This window comes from Phoca vitulina, unplaced genomic scaffold (assembly GCF_004348235.1).
Source record: "Phoca vitulina isolate PV1807 unplaced genomic scaffold, GSC_HSeal_1.0 scaffold3, whole genome shotgun sequence".
Classification (NCBI taxonomy): domain Eukaryota; kingdom Metazoa; phylum Chordata; class Mammalia; order Carnivora; family Phocidae; genus Phoca; species Phoca vitulina.
This window is the reverse complement of record NW_022589706.1, coordinates 44478782-44506283: the sequence shown is the minus strand read 5'-3', so window position 1 is coordinate 44506283 and position 27502 is coordinate 44478782. Positions and strand designations below refer to the sequence as shown.

Here is a 27502-nt window from a genome sequence, read left to right as displayed (position 1 = left end):
TAAAGGAAAAAGATTTAAGCTTTCAGGAATGGTAGGTTGTGGGAAAGTAACTAGGAAGTATATAAGGGAAACTAATGGAAGATAAGGGTTAATTTCATATGTTCATTGCTTTCAGCTCAAAATAATCAATATGCCTAAGTGGCATATTTGGGGCATGTTCTTACCCCCTCCCCTCAGCTGGAGCTTACTCAAACATCTCTTCTTGACATAGGTTTAGAGATCATGAAGTTAAACAAGCTATTGGTATGTCTGACCTTACCCAGAGAAACTGAGTGGAAGAAGAACCCAATCATAGAGGAGAAAATGTAGAAAGAATGGTCAACATCTGAGATGAAGAAAGCAGAGCCAGAAGAGTGTGGTATCGCAGAAGGTAAGGGAGGAGAGTTTCCATTGTTTTCAAAATAAACTCGACCATAAAAATATCCAAAATGCTCTTCTTCTTGAAATAATAATGACTCTAGGTATTTTTTCTGAGAACTGGTAGAATGGTTGTGAAATAAAGAGAAAAAAACCCCAGAGAAGCTGTTCTTGAGGGACCATCAGTTCAGTTTTATGAATTTTTACTTTGAAGTAGGACATATAAATATATAAAATAATGTATGTCAGTAAAAAAAAAAAAAAAAAAAGTATATGCTTGTAAACAGCGTTGTTTAAAAGTACATAAATTAAAGCCTGAAAATCGGTTTATGGGACAGCAACACCAACCTCACCCAAAGTAGAAATCACTTTGAGAGCTTGTTGTGGATCTCTGCAGACTTGTAAATATTTACACATACATACCAACAAATGTGATCACTATAATCATGCTGTTATCTGTTGGTTTTTGCTTGCCTGTTTGTTTTCTCCTCTAATATACCCCACCCACCTCTCTAAATCAACACAAGACCTACCTCATTCCTTCTGTGGCCTAAGGAGTATTCCATTATTTGGTAGAGCAGTTTATTCAACCCATGTCCTACTGATGAAGAATTAAGTTGTTCTGTTGATGTAAACCATGATACGAGGCTACCTTGTGATTCTCTCTACACATTTATTCATTTCAGTGGAGGAATGCTGCCCCATTGTGTGGTTCTGCCACAAGTTACTCCCGAAGTCCTTACTGTAAGCAGAGAGAACAACACTGTTCTGTGATTTATAACAAGATTTATGAAAAAAATATTGTAAAAACATGGATAAGAATAAAAATAGTCTTCTCTGGTAGGCTATTTAAGAGGCTGATAATAGTGATTGTTTTGAAGGAGAGCTGGGAAGAGAGAGAGGGAAGGCAGGATTGCACTACACAACTCCAGCGGGCATCTTCCAACCAGATCACACTGTAAGGGGCACACCCCCGAGTCAGCAATGCCATGGCCATGGTGAGAAGACATTTTTATTATTCTTACTTTTTGAATTTTAAACGATGTGCCTATATTAGCTATTTAAAAAAACAACAACTACTACTTTAAAAAAAGAAGAAAAATGCTATCTGAAAATGATTTGAAATAACCTTTTTAACAAAACGATTGCCCAAGACCATAACTAACAGAATGGTCACAAGAGAATTTTAATCTGTAGGGTTCAAAAGTAACCCAAATGGTCTTAAATCTACGGTAGGTTATTATATCAAAAATGGATGAAGATATCAATATGTACCATGATATGAGAAAAAGAAGTATTTTTGGTTGCCTCTAAGAATGCTTGCTGCCCAATAACACTCTTTGACTTAGACATAGAATCACTGTGCACTGCCCACCTATGTGTCTTTTGGAACATTCTCAAAAGAGATGAATCTTTTAGTTACTTGTCCTTCTCCTTCTTCCCGTGTAGAGATTAACATGAAGAGATGATTGGAACCTAAGTAGCCATCTTCTCATTTTGAGGATGGAAGCCCATGTGTTAAAGATAATAGAATAGAAAAACAGAAGCAGCCTTGGTCTCTGATGTGGAATTTTCATGCTAATCCTGGACTACATTGTCTGTATTTCTTTTATATGCATATGAATAAAGCCCTGGTTTGTTTAAGCCACCTAGTTAAGTTTTTGTTACTACCAGCTGTATAAAATTTGTACATTAGATATAGGAAAATATCAAAATTATAACTCTGTTGGGAGCAGTACTAAAAAATCATTTGTTTGGTTCCAAGCCATCAGGCAACTACTTTACTGCAAATTACACCTTAAAACTTCCATTTCTTTTCTGACCTGCACCAGAAAAGGTAATGATAACTTCAGAAAGTAGGATCTTAAATCTGCAATGCTATTTTTAACATCTTTTTCCTTCTGGTTAGCTTATGTGATCATAAAGATATTAAAGAAATAACAAAGTAAATTGATGTGTATTCTTTTTGTGTTTGCACAGAAATACTATCTATTTATATTCTATGTATTCAAAAACCTTTCTGCAGGTAAACCCTTCAGAAAGCAATGATGCATTAGAAAGGACTTTAAATCAACAATTTTACAATTAAGTAATGACCCAGGCTCTGATTAAAAAATTACAAGTGAGAATGCAACTTGGTGAAAAGAAGTGGGAAAATATTTTTGTTTTAGATGAAAACATTTTATTTGAAAACAGAAGGTTTTTTTTAACCCTCATAGGAATTACTTCCTGAAGCATTCATAAACCACGTATATACAAAGAGCAGCTGGAGCATTTTGTTTATTTATAGGAAATGTGCAAAATGGAAGAAACGGAAATAACTCTGTAAAGCAGCCCTCACTGCTTGACCTGACACATTCACCCCAGGAATTTTGAGAGATTCCCAGAAGGATGTTCTTTGCACACGTCAGAGTAGCCTCTCCATCATCCACATTTGCCATCGTCCTGTAGAGGTTTTTTAATTATTAGATTGCTGAACTGACCTGTCCAAGTTAAATAATAACCTGCAAAACTTACTCTGCATACATTACAAATGGTTTTACTGTCTTTTGAGTCAATGATTGCTTTATAACAACAATTAAGGACTATAACTTATTGGGCAGAAATCTTAGTACTTCTGTATCTAAAGAAAACTACTCTGGTTTTGCAGATGGAAGTCACTTTCTTTGATCTCAATGTCTTTTAGCAATAGGTTCAGAGCACCCGAAACACGCAGGGTGCAGATTTATATTTTCTCTCTTACTGACACAAATCAAGTGCAGAGTTATCAAGCTGTGAAATATATTAAGTTCACAGGGTTTTAACAAAGGGTTACCAAACCTCAAGAACCTGCTGTGATTCAAACTACTTTCAGATGTCCTTTTAATTATATTAAATGAAAGTTTGGGTTGGCTTTGATGCTTATGGGCAAACATCGAAATCTCTTGAAAGAGCTGCTAAAAGTACTCCCTGTTGCTGTAGTTAATATACTACATTGTATGCACACCACTAGCCAATTTATTCTAGCCACTTTAACAAGGATATCCAGGCTGACAGGCCACACGGAATAGTATCACAAGTCAGGCAAAGCACAAATCATTAGAGGATTCCGAAAGTTGTTTGACATGCACCACGGAGCTCTTTGTCACACAGCCAATTAAGTGACCAAACAAGGAACTTGAAAATACTCATTAATTTCTTCCTAGCAGTATAAATGGAGGTTAGAATCCTTCTTGTCTTATGCACCAAAGGCAGACAAGTAAAACGGGCATAATTCAATTTGCACTTTGTCAAAGGTGCAAGTAGCAACTTTGGTTCACAGAAAAGTCTGCATTAAAGACCCCAAAATTAAAGGAAGAGGTAAAAATGTTTAGATAGTACACATCATAATGTAGCTATATGGGCCCCGGGATTTTTTTTTTTTTTTAATTCAGCAAAAATTGACATTACTTTTAATCGCTGAGAAGCTGCGTCAGCATTTCTGAGCAGATTCGGCAGCCCTTGACGTTAGTTCCTCCTGTGTGAAACGAGAACCTCGGTAGCCTCCTGAATGCCACGCTCGGCAGGTCTTTCTTGTTCCTTCAGGCTGCCCTGTGGCCTCTCTTGTCGCTTTCTCTTCTCCCTGACCTCTTCGAGCCTGACCGTGTCCTGGGGCTCAGACCTAGATTCCTTTCTCTTCTCTCCCTACACTCATTCCCTTGATGAATTCACCTAGCACAGTGGCTGCAAACGCCACCCGAAGTGAAACGTGGCCAAATGATTCTTTCTAGCCTGACCTCTGCGCTGAACTTCATGCTTGTCTATCTGACTGCAGACTTAACATCTGTGTTGCGCAGCTAATGGGAATCTCAAAGTGGACGTGCCCCAAAGTCGAAATTCTTGCTGTGCTTGTCCCAATTTGGTCACAGACAGACCGTCTCAATAAATAGGACTTCATCTTTCCAGCTGCTCATGTAAAACAATTTCTGTCATTTTTGGCTCCTCCTCCTCTGGCATCTCACATACCACCCCTAGCAAGTTCTGTTTGTTACCCTTAAAAAAAAAAAAAAAAGATCCTGAACCTGAGTAGTTATGTTAGCATCTCACACTCCTATTCTACTTGCCCATTATTGTCTTTGGTCACCCTGTTTCAGCCCTTAGTTTTCCTGCAATAGTCTACTCTTCACTTTTAAAACACATTAGTTCATGTCATCACTCTGCTCAGAAACCGACAGTGGTTTACTGTGTCTCTGGGAATAAAAGCCAGCGTCCTTACAATGCTCTCTCAGATCTGGGCCCTTGCCATCCCGCACATTCATGCCCCACGACCCTCTTCTCTTTCACACTGGCCTCAGGAACTGTCTATCTCTCTGCTAGAGGGCTTTTTCCTGCATAGCGGCACAGTTCACTCCTTCACCTCCTTCAGGGTTTTGCTCAAATATCACCTCAGTGATGCATTTCTTGCTTTCTTTTTCTTAGTATTTATCATCATCTCATATACCATATTTTTCACATACTTACTGTATTATTTATATTCTGCCGCTAGAAAGTTTACCCTAGGAGGGAGAGCAGGATTTTGCCTGTTATGTGCATTGTTGCATTCCCAGTGCTGATAAGGTTATTGGGCCCCTGTGCTCAACTATTAATTCCTGACTGTTTTTGTTGTTAACTACTATGTGGTGTTTTTTCATAGTTGAAGACAGATACTGTTTTTCCATGCTGTTGCCTAGGATAGAGATCTCTAGGGGATAATTAAGGTAAAACAAACACTAAATTAATAAATAAGTAATGAACAAATCATAGTTCCAAATTGAAATAAACAGATGGTTTGTTTCAAATACTTTGTAGGCTTTTTAAAAAAATTTTTTTTCAAAGCTTTTTTTTATTTATTTGGAAGGGGGTAGCAGAGGGAGAAGCAGACTCCCTGCTGAGCTGGGAGCCCAACACAAGGTTCAATCCCAGGATGCTGACATCATGACTGGAGCTGAAAGAAGATGCTTAACCGACTGAGTCACCCGGGCATCCCCAAATACTTTGTAAGCTTTAAAGAACACAGACCATCTACCTTTGAAGAAGAAGAAGAAGAAGGCAGAGGAGGAAGAGGAGAAGGAGGAGGAGAGGAAGGAAGGAAGGAGACCAGGGGTGTGTGTGTGTGTGTGTGTGTGTGTGTGTGCGTGTGTGTATTCATTCATTTGCATCTATCTACCAGTTTTTTCTGATCAGTTCTCAACCTGATGGTGCAGTTAATAGCAGATTCCAAAGAATGACTCAAAAGATTCATATGGATAACTGTATGTTCTTATATCTTCCATTAAGCAAGGTCGACTGCAGACTCTCCAGGGAGTATGTGCTGCCTCTGAGATCTGGAGAACAAAAGGAATTGCTGATAAAAATAAAAAAAAAATACTTATTTCTTTACTAGGGAAACGTCCTGCTTCTAAAGCCATGAAGAATGAATGCCAGTAATTCTTAATATTTCCTGCTAAAGAAGAGAACAATGCCCACAAATATTACTACTTAAAAAATGAGAAAAAAAATATAAATCTAAGTGCTGGTTACATTTAAAGAACATGAAAGTAGTTGTTCTTAAGTGGTTTGAGGTCATATTCTCCTCCCAGAGTCTCATGCATCTCTTTTTGGAGCCATGTGAATTTTTACTGGTTCAAGGACTATACTCCCAGACCCCCTACCCCCATTCCATGACTGGAGTTAAGGACTTTGGCAATTCACCTGTACTAGAATGGCTATAATCAAAAAGACAAAAAATAACAAGCGTTGCTGAGGATGTGAAGGAACATGCATTGTTGGTTGGAAATGCAAAATGGTGCAGTCACTCTGGAAAACAGTTTGACAGATCCTCCTTTAACAGAGAGTTACTGTATTTCCTATTTGTTTTTGTCCTCTCTTAATATGGTAATTTTTTGATCACAGAGTCCTCTGAAAACAAAAGGACCTCAAAGCAAATTATGTGTGTATTTGCACTTAATCAACAGTACAAAAATGATTATCATACAGCCATTTCAACTCAATCTCAAACAAAAAGGAAAGAAAAAACTATTTTACTCTATACTATCCCTGAAATACAGTAAAATAAATCAATAAACATAAACCAGAAGACATATCCTGACTCCTAACACCAAATAACGAAGTCAGTTCTGTAACAGAGGTATCCTAGGGATTTGGAACATGAGATTCTGAGTCAGGAAGTCCTAGCTTTGAATTCAAGAGCCCCTCAATTACTATTGTATGATCTTGTGAAAGTCATTTAATTCCCCCGGGCTCCATTTTCTCTACTCTAAGTTAAAAATAGCAATAACTATATCATAGGATTGTTGTGGATATTAAATAAGAATTTATGCAAACTGCCCCCCCACAGTGATGGCCACATAATTACTGCTTAATAACTGCATTTATTCTCAATAATAAATCATTGTTGATGTTGAGAAAGCATTGGAGGCATGTTAGAACAGCATGTGTTAGAACACCCAGAGTGCCATGGGTGCTAATGTGTGACCTTGGGCCAGTCATCTCATCTCTCCAGCTCACTCATGTTCATCTTTCAGGTACCTCTATTTATACATGACATCACAGTAGTTATCTAATATACATATGTAACACAAGCTTTACTTGTCTTCTCTGGCATAAAACTTAACACTCTCTTCTTAAATGAAGGTATCTCTTTTGCCCAAGACATGGTAATGATTTCTTCTTCTTCTTTTTTTTTTTTTTACTATTACTCATATTAGTTTCTATCTTTTGACACTAAACAAAGAGTTTAGTGTAATCTAAATTAAAACTAAATGAAAAAAATATTGGACCCAATTGTTTGGTTTTGTTAAAATTCTGGAGGTGCAAGCGTAATGAGTATTGGGGATTCACATATTATTTAAAAAATCAAAGCAACCACCTTTTACTTGTTCACCTACATATCAGTTAACAGTTATCATGGTTGACAGATGATGGTCCAGATTCTACTGTGCTTTTTTGGTGAAATAAACAAATGTAGGAAGTAAAAAATAAACAAATGTAGGAAAGATGGATCTAGGCAATTCATAGAATAGACAGTATACCTCTAAATAACTAAAAGCTAAATGGATTTAATGGTCAAAGTCAAACCTAGAAGAATCATTACTTAAACCCGTGGAAAGACCACATTTTTTAAGAATCTCATGATACCTAAATAATTTTATTTTTTCAAATTTAATACATAAAGCACTTCTAGTGTATTTTATACCTATTTCATAGATAGGTCAGAATGTGCTCCAAGCAGAAACACCAGGGACATTAGCCAAGTCTTTAAAATTCAAATAGACTAAAGCTTAAAGTATTATTTACTAGAATTTCATGGAGTAATAATCTACGTGACAACGAATAGAAGTAATGCCATGTCTTAGTGAGCAGAGCATTTCTGCTTCACAAATATTCTGTTTGTATTTGGTCTTATCAGATGTTTAGTCAATAGCTGAAACATTTATTCACAGCCAGTCAATTATAACACCAGGAAATCAACCATTGAGTAAACTGTGCTCTTAATTTTCCATCAGAGATTCATGTTTGAATGGCCATGCATTTCATAGATTTAAATACCGAAAGTCTAATTATCTCCAAGGCCCCATTAAGGGGATAGCATAGATTGCAATCAAAAACAATCCTAATACTGCTCAAAAATGATCTTCAGCTTTCATTGCTGAAGAATACTTCAACTTCTCTACCTATTGTACATACTAAGAGGACAGGTTTTATATATATATATAAAATTCCCAAAGCCTTAGGAGAAAAAACAAAACAAAACAAAAACAAAGGAATGTTTCTTATACCCAAAGATTCATTAATTTATAAAGTAAAATGCACATTATCTAATATCTGTTTGATGTAAATTATTTTCCCTCTTCTTTTTTGAAGCCCCTGGCCCCTTTCCCATCCCTTAGCTCAAGATGACATCTAAGCCTCAACTGCCTGACTGCCGTTGAGTCTCATATCTTTTGGGGGCTCCTGTACATATGGAATTAAACTTGTTTTTCTCCTGTTAATCTGTTTTACGTCAATTTAATCATTAGACAAGCCAAAGAACCTAGTGGGAAAAAAGGAAAATTTTGCCCACCTCTACACTGCCTTCTTGCCTTCTTCCCTTGTAAAAATAACTATAAAGGTTGTTTCTGGGATCTTTTCACACAGAACCCATAAACATAGCAATGGTTTCTACCCTGCTTAGAAACAAATTACAACATGTTAACTGGAGAAAAATTACATTTATATCAGGACTAAAATGTTTACAGTGAGTGGGAAAATAAGACAGTCACAGCATGGGTTGAACATTTTGGTACAGAAGCATGATATTCCAAATGTTCTGGACTATTCTTTGTCTTACAGAATTTTGATTATATGTCATTTCTGAGTGATTTGCTACTCAATAGTAATTGGCCTAATGTATTAATGAAATGTTTTCATACACACCTCTATGAAGAAATGAGAGATTTATATATTACACCCAACTCACCTTTCAGTTGTGATCAAAATTGTCACATACCAAGTTACCCCTCCTTGTTGGTCTGTGTTCATCTTGTATGACAGAACAGGGGCGCCGCCAAACTTCTTTTAGGCACATACCTATGCAACATGTCTCTCTATTCCCACCCTTCATGCCCTCCCTGAAATCCCTTTAGCTCAACAGGGTACATTATCATTTTTCTATCAGATGCCCATAAATGCTACCACCAACAGAGACAATTCAACAACTTAACACATTTATAAAAACGCAGAAAGTACCTGGACATAGGCTCTGCAAGAGCGCTCTCTTTTCTGAAGCTGAATCCATTAAGACAGCAGATTAAACACAGAATAGAAAAAACAAGTTAGTGACAGAAGAAAACAAGAAAAATAAAAGAACACATCTACACAAAACACCTTATTTTGTTGTGCACTACTTTCTAGAAGAGAATGAAAGCTAAGCAGCAGCAAAATGTAAGCGATGAATGGCTTGAACACTAGTCGCCAGCACCTTTTCAGAATAACCCAAGTGAAAACTGGATGGTATAAAGTTGTTAATGATGGGAGGAAATCTTGGAATAAATTTAGTAGAAATTAGTAAAAATCATTATACTTCAGTCGTTTGAAATGATTCATTTCACATCAGGTTAGTTGTTAATTCATGAGCCACAAATGAAGACATACGAAGTTAAGTAAATTATGTCAAAAATTTGGAACCCACATTGCTTGTGGTTTAAAGATTATATAGATGGTTAATATGCACCACAAACCATATGTTCAAACACAAGAAATTTTGTTTATCGGAAAAATAGAAGTGCCCATTCATTATGATTATTTGGTTCCAAGGGAAAAATACCAACAGATAGGTAACTTCTGATTAGAAGAATGTGATTAATCTTCTGATTTATCACTGCTTTTATATCTTGAATAATTCCTTTTCACAGTTTTGACCAAAAACAAAAACAAAACAAAACAAAATAAAACAAAACTTAAACATTTTAGAAACTTCTGTGGGATAAGAAGCCTGTTTTCGTTTATTTGTTTGCAAACAGAGTGATGTTTTTCTGGGCAAAAGGTTAATAACAACTCATATTCAATCCCATTTTTTTTTTCCTGGTGATAAAATAAATAAGTGGTAAGTTTAACTGCCCTGTTTGAATAAATGACACAAAATTTCAAGAATTAGACTGTGACTTTCTTCCTCTTCCCTATTTTTTTCCTTCAGTAGCCTTGATTGTTGAAGGAGAAAATTACCCAGGTTTAAGAAGCAGTTACTCTGATGCTTTTTGTGCAGCTAATACTCTCTCAACTTTAATTCATGCAGTCTTCAATGAGCATCGAGCAGTTACTCCTCTAAAGAATTAAGTGAGGAATGAGTGCAAGTAAATTGCCAACGCTGTCATTTGGATCACTGACTCGCATCTTGGTTTTGCAGGACTCTAAACGCTTCAATTTCAATGTGGAGTTCAATTGATTTGTACCAAGTTGACTTTGCAAATCTGATGGGTTATAACGGCCAGGGAACAGTGGGAACCACAGGAAATGAGAGCAAGCCAGCAAGCATGTGAATAACCTTTGCCCTCCCATCTCCTTACCCCATCATGCAAATTAACATATGACAGACCACATTATATAAACAATTGAAAAGAGCCAAATGGGAAACAAAAGAAAGCATTAAAAAGCTTCACAAATGGAAATTTGCCCATTATGTAGTTATTTGATATTCAGAGTAGGCAAGCTGATTAGCTGTAGCCAGTTAGAATGTGACATTAATTACCAGCTTTACCTGATATTGTCAGACATCAACACAATTTTTAAATAAAGATACAAAGTATTGCTATAACAAGTAATGTTATGGATATGTAACAGTAATAGAAATTACTACTTCCAGTACATTAGGATAACAATAGCTGGCGGCAATATTCGTTAATAGCATACAGTCAGCCTGGGTAATAACACATTAAAATCACAGCATGTCCAGATATCATAGGCAGCTGTGGATTACATTTTATCAGGGACTTGGTTGTGATTCTATCAGGGGCATAAGTGACAAAAATAACTCTTTTATGCTCAGCATGAAAAAAAACTTTAATAATAATTTATATCTACTTGATAAAACAGAATCTGTTTTCTGAGGATGAAATTGCAGAAAAAACCATATTTGCCAGATAGAATGTCAGGCCTTCCTATATCAAACCATCATTATTTGAAAAATTTCTTCCATCTTGATCAGTGAGACTCTTAGTCTGATGAGACACAAAAAAACTTAACATATTAAAAGACCACTCTCAAAAGTCATTTTTCATTCTAAAGGGGAATGTTCATTTAGTGAATTCCCTAGAGGACTTTAGTCTGTTACTGCCAAATTCTTGCTTTTTTTTAAGTAGGAGGACTATCACGACATTCAAGGCCCTAAAATCCAGTTTCAGTAACTGATCACTTCTACTACACAAATACCTTTCGGGGAACACACGTAGCAATCCTAGTATGTTTTCATTGGGGAGTTAATTCGCCATGTGATTTTATAAGGAATAAATTATACTCCTTAAAAAGATGTAAAATATACTTTACATATTTATGTAAATAAACTGCTTATATAGTGGATAGGTTATATACAATAAACATATAAAATGCTTATGTTTATATAAGTATATATTATATACTTACAAGTAGAAATAAGAATATAAAAAATGTATCTTCTCTGAAATTTAAAAAATGAATTATTTTCAATATTTACAATTCAAATTTGCTGAAATACAATTAAACCTTCTAAAAGTGTTAACATAGTGAAGTAAAATCTGAGAAATTTAAATATCAAAAGGAAATATAAATTAAAACCTAGTTACTTATCCAATGAGTTTTAAGTACATTAATTAGATTAAATTATTTCATTTTTAAACATCTTTAATGAATTGCTAATATGCTTTCTCATTGTGGCTATTTTCTAAATTTCTACTTATTGATTAGACATTTATTTATTATGATTATTTTGATATAAAAGTATGAAAGAAAAAAAAACCAAAATAGATCACATTTACTCATATTGACCTTGCCAGAATTTAGCATTCAAAACAGTAAACACCAAAGAAAATAGAATTGTAAATTCAAAATGTATAAGGAGAGATTATCACTTATTGTGTCTTTAGATTAGAGGCCAAATAGGGTCACCATTATAACAAAAGAGTGAAGCAGATTGAATATAACTAGTGATGCTCTATAGAATGATCTGATTTTATAGAAAGAGAAAAATTAACCAGAGCAGTCTCACTGATTTTACTATAGCTTTTAAGATATATATATATCTATATATCTTTGAAAAATTATATATATATATAAGCAAAGTCCTTACCTTGTTCAAACTCCGTGCAGCACTATCTTTTCCACCTGGGGTCAAGTTCCGGAGTTGTACATCTAGGAGGCCTACCAGCTGGTCCATGGCGCGGACTGAGTAGGTGATGTCTCCAGCATTCAGATGATTTCTTGTTTGTTCAGCCAGCTCTCTAGCAATGTTGGCAGCTGTCTCTCCAGATTTCAACTGCAATTTTGAACACAGAATAAAAAGGAAAGACATCTTCAATAAGTGACTTTATTGGTCTCTGTGTGAACAATTGTATTTTGCATATGAATTATAATCATCAAGCCAAGAAATAGTTTTTAAACTCCCTCTTCACCTGGAATATATGCCGAGTTTTCCTGTTAATCCTTTTTTTTTCTACAATACCTAACTTGAAATTTATATGTTTAGGAAGCTCCCCCCTGAGGAATCTTACTTCTGAAAATTGTTCTCACCGTAATTATCCATGTGAGTGGTCAAATCTAAGGTTTGCCTTTTGATTTTCTCTGTGGGCTTTTAAATCCGATGTCGGTAAGTTTGTGTTATGACTCCCCAACCATATTCTAAGTTCTCAGAGGCAAGCACAAATTTTCCATTATGCCTAATTTAGTACTTAGTACACAAAGGCTACTGACTGGCTGCTAAGATCTGTGAAAATTTTATCTCAAATACAATCCCTGCTTTTCAAAGGGTCTTCATTTTCTTATTAACCAAGTAAGAGATTTTGATCCCAATGCACTAGGTAGCAAATTATTGCTGTTTCTAGCATCTTCCTTTTTGGAAGCTATATATATGGTGACTTTTCAAGTATATTCTAAAAGAATATATCAAATTATCAACACTCCAAGGATGTTAAAAAAGAGACTAATACCCCGTGCTCATGTGAATAAATCTGATAGTTTTGGGTATTAAGAAGATAGGGATATTTTACGCTGTAACAACTTAAATACATAATAGTGTCATGTTTAGTAAACTTTTTTTTTTCCTTCCCTTTTTTTTTTTCAGCAGTCCAATATAAAATTTAGGGTTAGGGATGCCTGGGTGGCTCAGTTGGTTAAGCTTCTGCCTTCAGCTCAGGTCATGGTCCCGGGGTCCTGGGATCCAATCCTGCATTAGGTTCCTTGCTCCAAGGGGAGCCTGCTTCTCCCTCTGACTGTCACTCCTCCTGCTTGTGCACTCTTTTCCTCTCTCTCTCTTTCTCTGACAAATAAATAAATAAAATCTTAAAAAAATAAAAAATAATTAAATTTAGGGTCACACAGAGTAAAGTCCTCTCTGTAAGGCTATCTTCCTAGGAGGTATTCAGACAGCTCTAAGGAGCATGACTAAGATTCTTAGTCACATAGGTTATCATAAGTTATCTTCTAAGGGATGCTTAATAAATGTTTGTAGCAGGATCGAATGCTAAAGAAACAAATACATAAATTAGAGCTATTGGAACAGCTAAATCATTAATAATCTCATCCTCAAATATATAGAAAAATCCAAATTAAATGCAAAAAACGTGTAGTAACAAAATGTTGGCAAGGATTTGTGGAAATGTCTATCACTCTCAGAAATTACTACTAGGCATATATACTTGTATAGCTCCCAAGTAGAACAAATTACCAGTGTCCATTAAATTTTGAAAACTATATAACTGAGTGATTTCTCTTATCAATTTCAGCCATAAGATATAAAATAATCCCACAGATGTAAAAAAGAAATGTTCAAAAATGTTCATTCTAGCTTGTTTATAACAGAAAACAAAATGGATTATGACCTGCAGAAAACTGCTCATGTATATAAATATCATAGGATACTGTACAACAGTTTAAAAGTATAAAGGAGATCAATATCGTTAACATCAATTTTCAACATGCTCTGTTGAGTTAAAATAAATGCAAGTATAAAAATTATTTATCTCTGTCGGTTAAGTGGCTGCTTTTGGCTCAGGTCATGATCCCGGAGTCCTGGGATCGAGTCCCACATCGGGCTCCTTGCTCAGCAGGGGACTCTGCTTCTCCCTCTCCCCATCCCCTGCTCATGCTCTCTCTCTCTCTGATAAATAAATAAAATCTTTAAATAAATTATTTATATATGCTAATATCTATTAGCATGGTATTCATGAAATAAAAATGCAAAACAATAGTAACATATAAACATCTTATCTATGAAAAAGAAATACAATACATACAGCATATTTTTATATTTATTTTATATATATTTAAGCACATAGAACAAAATCTGAAAGATGGGAATCATAGGAAAAATCTTTTCTATAATGTTTAAATTTTACAAGAAGAATATGTTAAAGTATTTACTATATAATCAGTACTTTTTAGAAATCCTTAAAAATAGAAAATATCCGCACTAACTTTAACAAATTTGTAAAATATGTTCAAGGACTACATACCTAAAATACCTATAAAGCCAAATGGAATACATTATAGAGTTCAAGGAAAAGTACATAACACATTCAATGTAGATCAAAGTAGCATTCATGGCCCACTGATGGGTCACGAAAGTACTTTTTTTTTTTTTAAAGATTTTATTTATTCATTTGACAGAGACAGAGACAGCGAGAGCAGGAACACAAGCAGGGGGAGTGGGGGAGGGAGAAGCAGGCTTCCCACTGAGCAGGGAGCCCGATGTGGGGCTCGATCCCAGGACTCTGGGAACATGACCGGAGCCAAAGGCAGACGCTTAACGACTGAGCCACCCAGGCGCCCATGAAAGTACTTTTAAGTGGTCACCGAGCGACATAAATGTGATAATAATTCATACATTTTAATTTTACATACAATTTAAGGCTGCTTCCTGGCAATCTAGTAATCAATGAATGATTTATAAAATTTGGTATTCATTAATTCAATTAGTGAGATGCTAGTATTCGCTAAGTATTCAAATTCAGTATTCCATTTAGTAAGTCTAAACACATGATAGAAGTGCTTGGTAACTTTGAAAAACTCTTCCTGTGCATATGAATATCCAGTAGCTGGAATTCCTATAATTGTCTGAGGGAATGTTCTTTTAATCAATGCATGATTTTAATGTGATGGCATTTGTTGTAGTTTCCATCTATGCTATTCTTATAAAAATGAATATATTTGTAGAACTTTATGGTTTTACTTTGTTAATCATTGTATTGTATAATTGTTCCATAACCTTTGTTGTTATATTGTTTTCTTCTATGCCTTTATTACCACATATTATTTTTTCTTTTCTTTTTTTTTTAAGATTTTATTTATTTATTTGATAGAGAGAAAGCAAGAAAGCACAAGCAGAGGGAGCAGCAGAGGGAGAGGGAGAAGCAGGCTCCTTGTTCAGCAGGAGCCCAATGGATGCAGGGCTTGATAGCAGGACCCTGGGATCATGATCTGAGCCCAAAGCAGATGCTTAACTAACTGAACCACCCGGGTGCCCCCACATATTATTTTTTCTATGAGAAATGTCAGGGCAGAGGAAGACCTCTTTTGATTTACTTGTTGAAAAAAATTTGAAAAAAGTTTGAGATCTACTGAACTTGGTAATATATTTTCCTTATTTCCTTTCTTTGAAACTAAGGAGGCAAGTACTGACTTTGATGAATCTATCAGGGAATATTATGAAAAGCAAAATTGTTTCTCAAACAGAGAAAAAATAAGAATTGATAACAACTGGTATTTTCATACTGTTATTTCATTTCTCTTTTTTTTCTGTGTAGATGTATAAGCATAGTTTTCAAATTTGTTATTATAGTATTAGGGTGGGACATGAAAAGGTGGAAAGAAGGCCTACGTAGTTTCCTTACATAAAAATTTAAGCTTTTTGTTTATGTACAGTCATCAAAAAGTTAAAAATGTAGATGACTAATAAGTCAAAATATAACTGTTCTCAACATAAAAGATGATGGTGTTCACTATCTAAGTGTCAACAGCAGATAATCTAGTGTGGTAAAACAGTGAATCAAATATGAAAATCACTGGTGGATTGTCTTAAAATAGTAGCTGTATTTTAGCATTCAAGAAGTGTTTATTTATGAAGAATAAATCTAATTATGTCCGCCAAAGAACTCTGAAACTCAATATTCACCAAAAAGAAAGTTGTAAGGTAAAGAAAGAAAAAACACTGAAGTACAATTAAGTTATAAAAATGTTTATAATAAAAATGTGGAAAGTATGTTTTTAAAGTAAAATAAAAATTGATCCTGATCCTCTTAAAACTTAAGAAATCATAGTAAAAATCTTCCATTCATTCAACAATCATTTGGACACTCGTCATTTCCTGAGGAAATAAAAATGATTGTTATATAGCTCTTATACTCACAAACCTTACATTCTACCTGTTAGGATGGCGGTGGGGGTAGGGCATAAAGACAGGTAATAATAATGCAACAGTGCAATTTTAATTACAGAAATGTATATGAGGTATTATGGGAATATAGTAGAGGGGTAATGAACAGGCTAGAAATAGGGTGGGAAGGCAATAGAAATTAACAACTAGAATAACTGTGATTTGGGAAGACAGGGTACTGTAGGTACAATGGAAAGAAAAAATACACTTTTCTACCTTCAGAATTCAATATTGATACCTACATAGTATACATTGTGTATGCATATGTGGTAAATATATATTGTATCTTACTTTAAAAAATAGGATGACTGTCTCTATAATTTCAACAATTATTCAGTCTATATGTTCATTGTTCTTTAATTAATGCATGAATTTCTTTTTTTTAAAGATTTTATTTATTCATTTGAGAGAGAGAAAAAGAGCACAAGCAGGGGGAAGGGCGGAGGGAGAGGGAGAAGCAGGCTCCCCGCTGAGCAGGAAGCCCGATGCCACTTGGAGCTCAATCCCAGGACCCTGGGATCATGACCTGAGCTGAAGGCAGAAGCTTAACCAACTGAGCCACCCAGGCGCCCCTAACACGTGAATTTCTAATAGCACTGGGCTAAAGTCTGAGGCTACAATACTGAATAAAATGGTTCCCAATAAAAAGGAGTGTACAGGGGCGCCTGGGTGGCTCAGTCATTAAGCGTCTACCTTCAGCTCAGGTCATGATCCCAGGGTCCTGGGATCAAGCCCCACATTGGGCTCCCTGCTCAGCGGGAAGCCTGCTTCTCCCTCTCCCACTCCCCCTGCTTGTGTTCCCTCTATTACTGTGTCTCTCTTTGTCAAATAAATAAATAAAATCTTTAAAAAAAAAAAAAAAGGAGCTTACATACTAGCAATGGAAAGGGTTTTTAATAAATTAACTAAAGAATTATTTAATTTTAATTTTGTTGAGTGCAATACAGAACGCAAGTTTAAGGGCATTTTACCCTAGTGTCTGTAGTTAGGGAATAATTTAGGAAGTGTTTTTCTAGAGAATAATGTTGAATGTGAGATGGAATGGGAAGGGAATTGGGTTGGGAGGTAGGGGAGGGCCTCTAGGCAGAGAGGACACTTTAGGAGGGAGGGACACGGGTCCTAGGGGAACTGAACAAAGGGGGCTCTAAGTGGGATTTAGGCCGCTGGAGAGGTGAGCAAGGGGCAGATTAAGTGGTCCCCTTCAGAAGTCATGATGAAGATTTTGGGAACTGCGCTAAGAGCGAGGGAAGGTACTAACGTGTCTAAACAGGAGTGGTCTAATCAGAGTTGTATTTGAAATCAAACCAGTCAGAATGGATTAGAGGGTTCTGGAGTGGATGAAAGGGACCTTGCTAAGAGCTCCAGCAGCAGAAGCTGTGTTGGATTAGGGTAGCAGTGGTGAAAAGTGGCCTGATTCGGGAGAGATTTATAAGAACACCAACAGGCCCACTCTTCCATTGGCTGTGGGAGGGGAAGGAAAGGGAGGAACTCCAAGGTGCTGTCATTAACTGGATTCTCCAACAGCCATTGTGACCTTAACATTCATAGCTCAAAGTTTGCCTTTCCAGACTAGGCTTCCATTGACCATATTCTTTCCAGTGGCATCCAGAGGCTACTCTATGGTCTTTCTGATTGCTCTATTTATTTCTGTCACCACAGTAGTCATGGCCCACAATTATCTTATTTCTATACAACAGATATATGCATATCTTGAATCTGCCTCAAGTCTTCTGTGCAAAAGGGTTGAAATAATGTTACTCTTCATATCCTTGCTTACAGACCTAATGAAGATGTCTGTTCTCTAACATTTTTTCCTCTAAATTCTACTGAAGTTATTTCTCAGAAATAAACACATGCACACTGAGAAATCTTATGAGTTCTGTGAGGATTAGTAAATTAATGCCTGTATTGAAATGGCGAGATTATATCCAGGACATGAATGGGAGGGGGGAAACCTGCAGCTTTAGTTAAGGATAATAAAGGATAATAATTACGACAGAGATAGATACTATTTACATTTCAAATTTTGACACATGTAAAAACAATTTTCTTTGAAATGTTTTGAATTTTCTGAGATTTATTACATCAAACATTAATCGGGTGCCAAAACAATTCATGAAAGAGTTTTTCATAGTGTTTAAGTATCTAGCTATCATTTCTTTGAAAGATCTACTTATGTTATTTTGCTATAAATCAGAGTCAAGAAGGTATATAAACAATTAAATGCTTCTATCTTACAACTGAAAGTAGGTTAAATAGGCCTGAAGTCCTAGAAACCCTACCAGTCTCTGAAAAATTAAGAAGTAATTTGTTTTCATTCCATATTAACTCTACAGAGATTTAAAGAATGAAGAATATAAAATCTGGGTGATAGGATTCAACCTAGTCTTCCCAGGCAGATAATTGGCTTATTTTATACTGTAAAATCACTACAATTCTGGATCTTCACATCTTTAGAAAATGCAGGAAGAACTCTACTTATCTCAAAATCTGTCAGTAGCTTGTGAACAAACAAAGGACAAGACTCTTCAGTTTGCTAGAAATAGAAAGACTATTTTCCAGTGACAATTCAGGCATTTCTTTTCCATATAATAGTTGAACCAGGTAATGAAGTAGGAAGCATAACTCACTTCATATGCAAAGAAATATGGAAGCTATTCAAAACTGTAATTTCAAAGAATTTTAAATTGAAAAAGACTGGAGGAACTGTAAAGTGCAGTAAGCTCTTTAAAGGTATGCAACATAGAAAATATAAACTCCTTTTTGAAAATCTGAGTGTAATCTAGAGATCAAGCTAAAACCAGAGACTGTATTTTAGCAAGCAGTAATTAAGGTGAGAAAATAGAGTATTTTGCTACATAGGATTGAAGAGCCCAAGCTCTGAACTAAATTTGCTGGCTTTTCAAGAAGAAGACCAATCTATCTTTCTATCCATCCATCTATTTATCTTTGAACCTGCCTTTCCTTCTATCCAACCATCCATCCATCCATCCAACCATCCATCCATCCACCCATCCATCTATGAAACTACCTACCAATTTTTCTCTCTTCCTGCTCCCTTCTCTATTGTTGCTGGGGTAAAGGCTCCTTTGTGTACAACTTTTGCCTTTTTCTTTCTGTACAAATTATGCTTTTTATTAAATCTCATCATTATGAAAGTATTCTGGCTAGTTTGTAATAAATTTCTTCATGAAATTCTGACTTTAGAGGCTTACATTTTCTCTAATAAAATATAATCCACTCTTTATCACCGCACAAAATTTAATCTATAATTTCACCTGTACGTAAGTAGCCTGAATTCATTTGTGAATCAGAAGCCATCAAGATTCTTTGCCTGTTTTCTTCCTCTCTCATGGTCTGACTGCAAGGATGCAGGTGGGGGACATCACTCACTTCTTAACAAACAAGAAAATATAGTTTGCTTCTTCAAACTAAAGTAAGCATCCTGATCCATTTATTTGTGTATACTTGTGTATACAGTGGTGCCAAACACACAGTGGGTGAACAGTATTATCAATAATGAAAAGAATGATCCTCCCCATGGTATAGATACAGAGACTGATCCAGAGGTGTTCTTTCCTCGAAAGCCCTCAACAATTCCCCAGAAACACTACAAAGTCATAAAGGAGGTACCTCACATTCCAAGATGCTTTCACTCATTGAACTCTTGAGGAGGGGAAACTGAATACACTGTTTACAGAGAGTCACTCCCTCCTTTCTTTTCTCATCTATGCTTTCACAAGAGGTAAAAGTGTTCCTTTATTTTAAAAGTTTGAAGTTCACAGGACAACAAAAGGGGGAAGAGAGAAGGAATGGATCATGAAAAACAGCTATTTTACTTTAATTTTTCAACATGACAAAAAAAATCCACTAGAAAAAGGGGGAATTTAAGAGCAGAGCAGAGGGGATGGGGAAGACTGGGAGGTGGGGGGCAGTGCAAAGAGAAAGGAGGAGAGGGTGGGAAAGGGAGGAGGGATGAAAAGGGAAGCGCAAAGCTGAGAAGTATGCTGGGTACTTTCCAATTCTTGGTTCAAGGCCACTTTCCATCCTCCTCCATCCTGCTCTCTGCCCTACAGGGTGAACTTAGGATGTTATTCAGAGCGCCCTTTTTCTTTGGCTTCCACTGAGTTTGTCCAATGGGGAAGGTGGGCAAGTGAATGTAAGGAGGAGGGAAAGTGAGGTCAGGGTATTTATTCCCCTAGGTCTCTTTCTGAAAAGCTGCCTGAGGCTAGACTGAATCTCTGTCTGTTCTTCTGTCTGTAGGTCAACTTTCCTCTCAAAGACATCTGCTTCCATTTTTTAGTCACTCCTTTGACACAGCAACCACAGGCCTGGGGTTGGGAGCAGTTCCACCTCTGTTACTAGCACGGCCTTCCTGCTCAATCCCTTGCAGTTCACCTTTGCTCCGCCAATAACACTGTAAACAAACCCTATTCGAATGTTCCGTCTGTTTGTTGTTGGGACTCCGGTACTGACAGAGGAAATGAGCTAAGGTATGACTTCTGTGAAAGATGCTTTGGAGAGCAGGGAGATAATTTAGACAAATCGCTCTGTGAATACTGCATACAAATTCTCTCTTGGAGGTTTACAATGTTAATATTTAAAAGTTTTGGAGTTTTGTGGTTAAGAAACCTATTCAACTACCATTTATATTCCATGAATAGCATAAAAATTTGGAGGTATGAGGGACACACCAGGTAAAAGGGTGGACAAAAGTAAAGAGAGACTAGGAAAGTAAGTATGATATAAAGGCAGTCAAAATCTGGGCACAGTGTAATCAGTGTTGTGGCTACGCATGACATCTTGATAAAGGCAGACCCAGCTAAAAACCCAGCTCCAACACTGACCTTGGGCTAGTTAAATAATCTGATTCAGGGTGCTCCAAAGCCTCCTGTTACACTTTTGAAGATTTTATAAACTTCTAAGAAATAAAGCTAAGGCATTATTATAAATTCCACTGCCTAAATGCTGTAATCTTAATATAATTGTAATATTACATAATTTTACAGACTCTACAGTATTAAACAGAAATGCTCTGGAATATGGAACATATTCGTTATATTGAAAAAAAAAAAACACCCATCCATAAATCAAATGGGCAACAGCTGTCTGGTCTTTGCAAAGAATTAATCTCTTTTGTCAAGATTAGAAGGTCTGCAGAGGAAAGAAAAGAATTAAGCATCATTATCAGTTAAAGTCACCCAGTAATTCCTGCAATGAAATAGTCTAACTATATTCAGGAATTATCATGAAAACACTCAGCTTTCTAGGTGAATTATTACTGAATTAATATTACCCCCTGGGCTAAGTATGTAGGGAGTATTTTTTAAAAGTTGCTAATGTAAGGAGATATGCTACTGATCTCTTAATCTGATCACATCCAGCAAGAGTTATTTGCCCTGGGGTCTGAGCTACATTGTAATAAAATCAAAGGACATAAAAACTGTGGCAGGAACAGTGCTGAAATTGGAGAAGCATCATTATGAATAGCAACAAGTATGGAGATGCATATGTAAGAGGGTAACTAGAGTCAATATAACCACTGTTCTTCCATGATTTAGGGTAAATAGATAGTTATGGCTCATCTGCTAAATGATCTACTGGGTAGATATTTATGGATTATTATACAGTATATTATTGAGGATCAGCCTGGTTAAAAACAAATAGAGAAAAGAGCAAATGGCACAGACAGGCTTTTAGTAAGGCCATCATTTGTAATATTTCTCAGGAAAAAATCTCTTTCAGAAATTCCTCAGCCTAGCTAATGTGCCATAGAAGGACTCTTCACTTTAGGAGTGCATAAATCCACACAAATTGCTATAATAAGGATTCATCCCATAGCCCTTTTGGCATAAATGCACATCTGGTCTCTGTTTGTAATGAAATCAATTCAAAGCCCCACAGTGCATTAATAATAAAAATGTTCAACATATTGCAACTAAACAAGCCCTGAAAATTTGAGTCTGCAAGATTCTGTCACACATATGTATACTTTTAACACTGATAAATGATTAGGTTACAGAACACTTATCAAATAGCTTAAGATTCCAAAGGTAGACTTTTTTTGGTAATTATTATTTCCACAGGAAAACCCATATGCACGTATGCTAGAAGTTTTTGCTTGCTTGATTTATAATGCCTCTTGGACTTTTATATCTGGAGTTCACAATATCATAAAAATTTTATTAATAATAAAATTATTACAAGCAATAGTGCCTGGCTTAGAGGAAGTTCACAGATTTGCCCTTTAAAAACAACAAAATTCTAGATTAGCACACAGCGTTATCAAATGTTGTCACTAAATCTTAAAGAGAATTAAAATGTGAGAGTATTTCCACATTAATTAAAAAAAATCTTAACTATTTTGTTTGCAAGAGTTATAATCAACAACAGAAGATCTAGGTTTGGGAAAACCTCCCTGGTCAGTCACACGATTTACCTTTTGTGTTATATGGTTGACCCAAGGAGAAGAACAATTGCTAAGATCCGGTCCTTGGGGATCCCAGATTCCATCAGGAGCCAGACAGAGATAAGTTGATACTCCTAAAATAATGAGAAAAAATAGCTCTGCTTTAAATATTCAAACCATCTTGCTTACAAAGACTTCCTGTGTTATGTTTAAATATGAACAAAGGCAAAACTGAGATCATTAAACTAAGATAATGTTTGTTAAAACACCACACACAGCGCCTGACAAACAACTGACATTGGAGAATTGCAACAGAACAAACAAAATCATTCAATATTTTTAAAGCACTTGTTGGCAACTACACCAGATACAGGAAACAATTTCATAAATTAGAGTGATGCGGTACCTGCCTCTATGGGGCTGATTGTGTGAGTTTTCAGAATCAAGGCAGCAGCTGAGTCTTAAAGGAATCAGTCTGCAGGTTTTTCGGGAAAACAAGGTAAGAAAGGGCATTCCAGGTGCAGAAAAAAATATGTCGTCCTTGGGAAACTTCAAATGTTTTAAATTGAGGTCTACTATATAGGGGAGTTGTGTTTAATGGACTTGGAAAGGCAAGCAAAGTCAGATCATAAACTCCCTTGTCTGCCACCTGTGGGTGCTGGAAAATCAATGAACATTAAGCAGAGGAGAGAAATGAGCTGATTAAGGTTTTAGAAAGATAACTGTGGCAGCAGCATGGAGGGTGAATCTGAGCAGGGAGATGTGAAGGTTTGGGGGAAGCTATTACAATAATTCAAGTGACAGCCTGTGTGGGTCTGAACAGGACCACAGCAGAAGGGACAGAGAAAAGGTTAAAAATAAGATTGTAGCATAGGGACATTCACCTGGGAGGGCTCCAGAAGGTTTGGTTTCCTTTAAAGCTCTCTCCCAATTTTCACAGAACAATAATGACATACTTCTATAGTGCTGTGTAGTTTTCAAACTGCTTTCAAATAAAGTATTTCACTCACCTTCACAACAAACATCTGAAGTGTTCGGGGGCGGGGGGGGGATGTTATTATTTCTCTTTTAGAAATAAAGGAACTGAGGCCCGGAACGAAGGGGACAGTGCTAAGAGACAAGGTTTCAAACTGTTGGAACCAAACGGATTTCAGTACCACAGAAAACTTTAGAACTAAACATTACACCCTTTCATAAAGGGAAGAAAGATTTCAGAATATTTTTAAACACTTTGCTGAAAAAAGAAATTAAATGTGCACTTTCATAAAAGCCAATATTCTTTTTGGTCTTTCTACCACTTCACAAACTATAGGATTCAGAATGATATATCCACGTTGGAACCGTTCTAAGACAAACCCGTTTAAAGTAGCCAAATCAATAACACCCAAAGACATAGTCCTGATTGCTTGTATCGTACATCTATCGTACATTTACTTTATTTACATATTTTATGGAATAAGGCAAATTTTATTTAGTGTATCAAATATTAGTTTTATGAAGAGCAATGTATGTCATAATAAGAAAACCAGGCTATTTCTGGCATAAAAATTGTAAATAATAATATGGTTACTACTTGGGGATATTATCGATCACATCAGTAAAAAATGAGCGGGAGAGAGGGAAGAACTATTTAGCTCTGAACTATCTCCTAGAGAAAACAACGGCTCTTGCTCTCTCTAGGGGGTGTTGAGGGATGGGAGACTGGCTCCTGACTCTGTGAAGAACCTCTGGCTATTAAAGGACAGCTACACTGACTTATCAAAAGGGTGGTCAAACTTTATATTTTGTGAAGTTTTAGGTCATTTCAATGCTCATCTTCTAATGGAGAAGTCCACCACCTCCTTTTCTGTTCTCAACATTTGACAGTTGGTGAAAAGCATGAGAACAAGCTCCCAGCAATCCAGTGATTCGCTTGGGGCTGCCGCAGAGACGGGCTGGCTTTCCAGAGCAGCCGGGACATCCACAGCCTAACGGTAACTTCCCCCACAGCCCTCACACCAAGTACAAAAAAAACCACTAGCCTCACGTGGATACGCACCAAATCCTCACTGGTGACTTCTCCACAATGTATTTTCAAACTCCAACAATACACTGCTTTAAATTGCAATTCAGCTGAGTTCAGAATTCAATCAAGCAAAGTCACAAAAATATGCAGTAATGAACAAGCAAAAGACTAAAGGAAAAAACTGCAAGAAAAGCAAGCTAACCTAACAAAAGACCTTTAGCTTCGCTCTGCAGAACATACTTACCGATTGTTCCCGCAGGGCACGGCTGCTTGGCCATCTGTCCTTGACGGGTCTTAAACCACATGATTTCTCGGGCTTCCACAGCTTCACAGCTCTCCTCCAGAGCTGGGATTTGGGATGATGCCGATGGCAGATGTGTGGTCATGTCATCAAGCACCTCCACAGCTGGAGACGGGGTGCTGGTGCTCCGGTTTCGTCTTCCTGACACTGATGGGGTGGTGCTCCTGCCTGGGCTCCATGCTGTGGTCCGTAGGGTGGTGCTGGTGGTGGTGCTTCCCATGCCAAGAGGTCCTGTGGTAGAGATTTCTGAAATAAAATTCAAAAGAAAACACCTACATTGCTTGCTCATCACCTCAAGGTGTCCTAATACTTTAGAAACCATTTTTATTTGGCAGTTCAAAGAGCCTTCAACATGGAAAAAAAACTAAGCCAGTACCAAAGTATCTGAATGCCACCTCAGTACCATGACAGCCATCTGACCCACGCCAAACATCAGCTTGTTCATGGTTCCACTCAACTCAAATCACAGAAAACAAAATTACAGCACAGCCCAACTCTTCAGTAAGCTTCATAATGCTTCAGGCCTTTTTAACCATTACAGGATTGATACTTAGAGCACTCACTTTAGAATTTTCAAACTTAGTAGAATGGGAGAGAGCTATTGTAATAGTCTTTTCACATTAAGTATCACACGAATTTCTAAAGATAAAGGAATTAGGGGAGAGGGATCAGAAAAAAAAAAAGGCATTAAAATTTAAAGTGCTCTCCAGCTAAAAAGCAAAGAACAATTCTGAGTATGGTCTCTTTAACATGAAGTAGCTTGATGATCTCCCTGATGCTCTTAGAACTGACCCATCTTAACAAAACTCTCAAACTTGACATTTACTAATGTAAAGTATAAGTTGTTGCCGATTTAGTTGTCTCATAAATTATCTTTTTTTTTAAGATTTTATTTATTTATTTGACAGAGAGAGAGATAGTGAGAGCAGGAACACAAGCAGGGGGAGTGGGAGAGGGAGAAGCAGGCTTCCTGCCAAGCAGGGAGCCTGACGTGGGATGCGATCCCAGAACCCTGGAATCATGACCTGAGCTGAAGGCAGACGCTTAACGACTGAGCCACCCAGGTACCCTCATAAATTATTTTCTAACTAGATTTCTTAAGATGGGGAAATGTATTCCAAATTCCAAATAAAACTGGTAAGGTTCCTTGACCAGATATAAATAGGTTATTAAGCCTAGAACATATCCAAAGGAATGTTCTAACAATACCATGGAAATTATCACTGCAGAGAATCATCTTTCTGGGGAAAATATATTTATATTTCCATCAAAGGAAGGCAAGAGTATGCCAGTGCTCCACATACAGACATTGCATTCCTAACTTAACCTCATTTACTGGCAATAACCCCAGGGGCCCTGGCTCTAGCCAGATTCCAAGTAGCTCGGGTTTATGGAACTCAGGGAGTCCTGTGCTGAGCCTCTAGGTGTTTGTCATTCATTGTCTGCTTTCTTTAACATGTCATCAACTTGACTCTGCTGCCCTGGAAGAGGTGCCACATCTATCACAGTGTAGGTGGTACGTATAAAGCTTCCAAAAATAAGATAGAGACGGCAGTAGGAAGGGGTATGGATTTTCTGCACATTTAATCACTGAACTTGTAGCATTTTCTGAAGTGATGTTATTTTTCTAGCTGTCTCCTTGCTTGTTCTGTTTCCTCTTCCTTTCTTCTAGGCTTTCGTCTTTCCTCTTGGGTTCTCACTCTATGTGAATGTAATGTTCATAACTTCACTGACACAAAGTTCATGAAGGAAGAAAGAGTATCTTTTTTCTCCCCTTCTTCCGTTGACACCACATCTCCCAAAATCTCATTCATTCTGTCTCATTTCTCTATTTTTTCTCTCTTCCCAATCACCACCAGCCGCACTCCCCCCACCATCAGCAGTGGACGAGTACGGCAGCCTTTTAACCTTTTTTGCCAGTGAAAGCAACACCAGAACAAAATGGCATTACTGGGATTTCAATATCAATGTTTGCAAAATCAAAATTCAGAATTCAAAAAAATTGACACTAATGTTTAACACAACTCAGATATAAAATTTAGCAACATAAGTAAAACTGAATTCTTAAAATTTAAACAGTAGAAATGATTCTAATATATATCATTTGCATTTGAATTTGCTGAAATGTCTCAAAAAGAAAAAACACAATAAAGAAATATTAATAACTTGAAATTAAATATTATTTAATATTAAAATAATTAAAATAAGTTCATATTGAAATTAAATACTCTTTTCTTATTAATTTTGTAATATTAAAGTTAAATATTAAAATGAAAAATTAAAATTAAAATACTCTGATTTTGTTCTTATTGTTCTTATTAATATTAAGCATTAGCC

At 36.4% G+C, this 27502-nt stretch overlaps 1 protein-coding gene across 25 annotated transcripts in view; it reads right to left on the bottom strand.

The window, feature by feature from the left end:
- Positions 1-27502, bottom strand: part of ADGRL3 (adhesion G protein-coupled receptor L3) — an 829014-nt gene that overhangs the window by 154743 nt on the left and 646769 nt on the right. For 20 of the 25 annotated variants that reach the window (XM_032400452.1, XM_032400448.1, XM_032400447.1 and 17 more), the window contains 4 exons: positions 25109-25411; positions 22890-22993; positions 12152-12337; positions 9082-9120 (listed from right to left, as the gene is read on the bottom strand). In XM_032400452.1, coding sequence (XP_032256343.1) covers positions 9082-9120; positions 12152-12337; positions 22890-22993; positions 25109-25411 — 632 coding nt within the window. The remainder of the gene's footprint in view (positions 1-9081; positions 9121-12151; positions 12338-22889; positions 22994-25108; positions 25412-27502) is intronic. The other 5 variants (XM_032400458.1, XM_032400467.1, XM_032400466.1 and 2 more) reach the window with 3 other exon arrangements.